General features: G+C 36.6%; 1 protein-coding gene across 1 annotated transcript; it reads right to left on the bottom strand.

Annotated features, from left to right (window-relative positions):
* Positions 1–459: 459 nt before the first annotated feature.
* On the bottom strand, positions 460–4007 carry LOC127660284 (homeobox protein zampogna-like). Its single transcript, XM_052150414.1, has 2 exons — positions 3557–4007; positions 460–2947 (listed from the first exon to the last, which is right to left on the bottom strand). The coding sequence occupies exons 1-2, from the start codon at positions 3837–3839 to the stop codon at positions 2499–2501; spliced, it is 732 nt and encodes a 243-aa protein (XP_052006374.1). The 5' UTR covers positions 3840–4007; the 3' UTR covers positions 460–2498.
* Between the last annotated feature and the right edge of the window lie 898 nt (positions 4008–4905).

The raw sequence follows: 4905 nt of genomic DNA, 5'->3' as shown, positions 1-4905 counted from the left end.
CCATTTTTATCACACTAAAATCACGTAGAGCAGAAATTGTTATCATACTATACATATGATAACACAAATAATGTTTACATCTTGTGGCTATACTTTTGAAACAGTGTGTATTTTAATGTTTAAGGACAAACCTGTTTCACTTCAATTGTAACTGCTTCAATTTTAAAAAAAATAAATAAATTTAATAATCGAAGGACAAGTTAATAATATTTGTGTTTTGCCAATGGTGTTGTACAGTGAACAGCTCATCTTCTCTGAAAACTATCACCTTAGTGGTACATTCAACATTTAAATAGTTATTTACTGGATTGAGTGACACTCAAATCCATTAATTGTACCGATGGCACTCACACAATGAACAAAAATACACTGCGAGTTACTAAGATTTCATCCATTGAATCTGGACTGACTATGTTTTAAATTTTACGACGGTGGATGTAGGTTTGAGATGGGTGCGACTGCAGATGGATGCTGTATTTTGCCAATTCTGAACTTTCTTTCTCTTGCTTTTATGAGGGTGTTGTCTCCTCAAGCACATATGATTAATGTGCTGTGGGCTTTAGCCAGACTCTGTTGTGCAACACAGATATGGTCTATTGACAGTATCTGAATCATGCAGATATCACGAAAGGGCTGCTTAAACTTATGTGACCTGCTTTATGTTGCGATGCTTGAAATAGAACTATATTTCTCTCCCACAACATTTTTTATTGCGATAAACAGCCGTCTCGAGGAGTGTGAAAGGCAGCACAGCCTTTGTCACGTGGAACAACAAAATAAACAACAGTACCAGAAACTTTGCCGATATTCATTGCAGTTAATGAACAGACAAATGAACATAGATAAATTAACAACTTAACATAATAAACAGAGTTATTCAAATCTGCATTATCAAATGACTGTTTGCTCCCTGTAACTAGTTACTGCACAAAAAATGTATCAGCAGATTGAAGAGATTCTTATATAATCTGGAATAATTCTACATACAATGGATTGTTTTCTGGTCTTTTTCTTCTTTTTTTTCTTTCTTGCCTTTCTGGTTTTACAGTGATAATGTCCTACTTAAACACAGGAGTAAAGACTATTCAAAACAGACAATTTGACACTGTTGTTTCTCATGAAAATGAACAACTTCGACTAGACACAATCTTGTAAGAGAGGTCATAGAGAGGGCAGACTGAAAATAATTCACTCATTTGATGCTGACAATATATCCCAGATTGACTGCCTTTCTATAACTAGTTTTCTTTTATTAATGAAACACTTTGTTTAAAACCTATTCAAGCAGTCAGTCAAAATGACTCCAGAAAATTATTTTTGCTTGTCTATTTATCATAAATTGTCTTGATTTGTCTAAAAACAAACAAAAACAAAGATTTAAACTTCTCTTGTGGTTCATTGAAGTTTATTTCTGTATGCTGGCATTCTGTGTCGCCTGTCAAACCATATCCACAAATAATCTAATGTTCATTGTTTCCTCTTACATTGTTGCCCTAAAGTCATAATCTCAGCACATCATGTTGACAAACCCCCTTTAAGCCTTATACTCTTGCAGTTAGATTTTCTCCGACATGCCACATTATTCCTAATTTGTTTTAAAACGTGTTATATCTTTAATATAATCCTGTATTCTTTCACAGTTGTCAGTGACTTTGAGAACTAATTCAATTCAGATATTATATTAAAACTGAGAGTCTGCTTGACACTTATTAAGAAATGTTAGACTGTATTACAGCATATGGAAGATTAATTTTAAACTTCCAACGGTGATGGAAATAAAGATGAACTTTATTCACCAAAGGCTAACAAAGGACAAACTCCAAAAACTAAATACACTCTGTATATATCAAACCAGGCTACAGTGGCCCCAAAAAGTATTTGGTTACTTAATGTATGAATGTCTTTGCATTATAGAACAAAATGTCAAACCATGTGGCATTTATTTTAAAGAAAGCACTTTTCAAGCAAAACATTTCACTAAGCAAATATTATTAAGGCACCTGCATGACCAGTTTGTTAAAAATATATTGAAAAATGGCTTTGAAAAATTTAGTTCTGAGAATGTTTAGCCTTATTTGTGTGCAGATGCCACTTTTTTGTTTAACAGGTTGTCCCCTACAATTCAATGACATCCATAGATTTTTTAATATTTCAATATTTTTTCCAAATATTTTGTGCAACATTAACAGTTTTAGCCTATGCTACAATCCTGACAACATTTCTATAGAGTGAATTGCCTCTGCTTTGGCTTATTCATTGGTATAAAATTATTAGTAGTGAACATCAGTGTTGTCACATCCCAGTTTGGTTGTCCTTTTGGTTTCTTAGGGCATTCTACAGTTTATTAGATATGTTTGGTATTTACAACCCTGCTGAAACAAACTGATATGTGTTTTCTCTGTTCTCTTCTGCATAAGTGCACTTTGACTGGCTGATGATTGTTTGTGTTTAGCAAAACTCAATAGTCACTTCCCACATTGTGCCATAACCCCAGTATATCAGTACAAGCCACCGCTTAAAGTGTTCCCAGAGATCCATGGCTGGAAGCACATGTAAGGGTAGTAAGGGAAAGACTGGTATACGGGAGGAACGTACGGACTAGGTCGATCCTCGGCGTTGTATTGCCTCTGGTCGTTTTTCACCAGTACTTTCACCGCCACTCTCTTCGCCAGGGTTGCCGTGGGAGTTGTCGTAAGCTCGGTCGCCATTTGTCGCCGTTTGGTTTTGTATCTCCTGTTCTGGAACCAAATCTTCACCTGTGTCTCCGTCAGTTTGAGTGCTCCTGCGAGGTCTGCGCGCTCCGGGCCGGACAGGTACCGCTGCAGGTTAAAGCGCCGCTCCAGCTCATACACCTGCGCATGTGAGAACGCCGCCCGAGACCTTTTCTTGCTCGATTTGGGGTTGTTATCTCCGAAATTACAGCTCTGAACCATCCCTCGGTCAATATCTATAGATGGACAATGCACAGGATTAGGCTATGTCTGGCAAATCGGAGGCCTTGTGCTGTATTAAGAAGTCAATTTAGAAGATTAAAATAGTCCCGATTGAATATTTGCCAGCTAAAACAACTTACAACTCACAAATATTGCCATACAGCAAAATAACCTATTTGGATAGATTTTTAAAATCACAACTGCTTGAACTGTGAATTGCATAATAAACATAAAGCAAAATGTATGGCATAGCCTATTGGGCCTATTGCACTGGCAAACTCGCAATTAACCCATCAGATTTCATTCATAACATTTGCATGTGCACTGATTTAATATTGCATCAAATCACAAATTATAGGCTACCATACAGAGAAAAATATGATTTGGAGTGACGCGCATTTGGACATCTAGAATCCTAGTGAGAACTAATTCGATTGTGTTATCGAATAATTATCTTGACATCCATTTAATTTCTTAGATGTATATATACAACATGTGTACATACACGTCTTCGTCAGTTTTAGCTTGCAATTGCAATTTATAACGATTGTTTTTAAGGTTGCGCATAAATTAGTAGGTTTTAGCAGGTTGCGCATGGATTAATTCACATGCTAATGTCTCACCATGTCGTCTTTCTAGTTGTGAAGTGTCTTCCCCCGTTGATTCTTCCTCGCATGAATTCTGATCAGAGAATAATGAGTCTAACACAAGCACACATGGAGAGATGCGCCTTTCTGCGCTCTCCGCTTCATTCTTACCGACCGATACTGATGAACTGGAGCAGTCCTGTGCCTCTGTGTCCCCTATTGCCTGTTCGTCAGCGTATTCCTCATCAAGACGAATGTTTTTCTCGGAATCACGGTTTAAGATGTTATGAATGGAAAATGAGGTGCGGTTATTCGCCATTTAAAACATGCACGTAAATTGTTCGTCAAATTAGGATGGCCTGAAGTTTTGTGCTTCTCCGACACGCTTCTATCTGGGAGACTGTTGCTCTTTCATGGCGATGAATTAGTCCACAGTGTAATTGTCTTTCAAGTTAAGTGCGATTTAATTAAAGGAAAACGTCTTCTGACTCAATCAACAGGCAAAGTGTCAGAAAATGTCATGTGTGCATCAGTTCCCTCTGTTCCCTTTCCAAACGCGCTGCCAATGGGGTATCTGGAGCGCTTTGCTCCGCCCTCGGATTCTTTAGACCACTAAAATAAATGTGTCGGATTTAAGACCCATCGAAATCTGTTTATTTCTACATGTACTTCTGGTTGAAATCGTCTGAGAATTAAGTGGACATTTTTATGTAGGCTAGTAAGTGTTTCTTGACATGTTGTTGGGGTCACGATTTTATAGGTAGCAGCCTGTTAAAATAAAAATAAAAATGCAAAAGGAGCTAGCTACTCTTATAGCCATATTTAGTATTTTATGTTGTATTTATTTATGAATATGTTCAGTTGAGAGGTTAAATAGTGTGCTTGCTGGACTGGTTTAAAAAGCTTGCCTATGCCGACATTTATCAAACATGCCTGAAAACGCACCTAATCCTCTGTTCCATACAGAGCTTATGTTTTGTTCTCGTGAAACCAACCAAAAGACAGAAAACTGCTAAACTAAGGTGTTTGTAACATGATTCTACTTAGCTGAAATGGTTCATGAGTTATACCAGAACTTCATTTTAACACACAATTATGACAGGGCCAATTCAGTTATTTGGCATTGATTTATTTTGTTTCACCAAGGTCCAGTTCAGTATTTTGAAATGTGTTTGTATTCAATTGAGGAGCATAAAATCCCATAAGCATCTAAAGAGCATACAGACAAAAAAATAAATAAAATCAAAATTAAATAAATGATATTTGTGTTTCTCTCTCATTTTACATTTAGATGTTTATTTTAAACGAATTAATATTCCCGTATGCTTCCCATCAGACGGACTTAATATGGCAAAAAAGGATCAAAATTACCCTATGAACATTTA

The sequence above is a fragment of the Xyrauchen texanus genome, chromosome 20 (genome assembly GCF_025860055.1).
Source record: "Xyrauchen texanus isolate HMW12.3.18 chromosome 20, RBS_HiC_50CHRs, whole genome shotgun sequence".
Classification (NCBI taxonomy): domain Eukaryota; kingdom Metazoa; phylum Chordata; class Actinopteri; order Cypriniformes; family Catostomidae; genus Xyrauchen; species Xyrauchen texanus.
The sequence above is the reverse complement of the archived record's forward strand: the minus strand, read 5'-3'. Positions and strand labels throughout refer to the sequence as shown.

Bases quoted from the DNA above. Each gene is read 5' to 3' on its own strand.
- LOC127660284 (XM_052150414.1), bottom strand. From the start codon at position 3,839: ATGGCGAATAACCGCACCTCATTTTCCATTCATAACATCTTAAACCGT. The intron at 2,948-3,556 runs GTGAGACATTAG...GTCCATCTATAG, and splicing joins ACAACTAGAAAGACGACATG to ATATTGACCGAGGGATGGTT.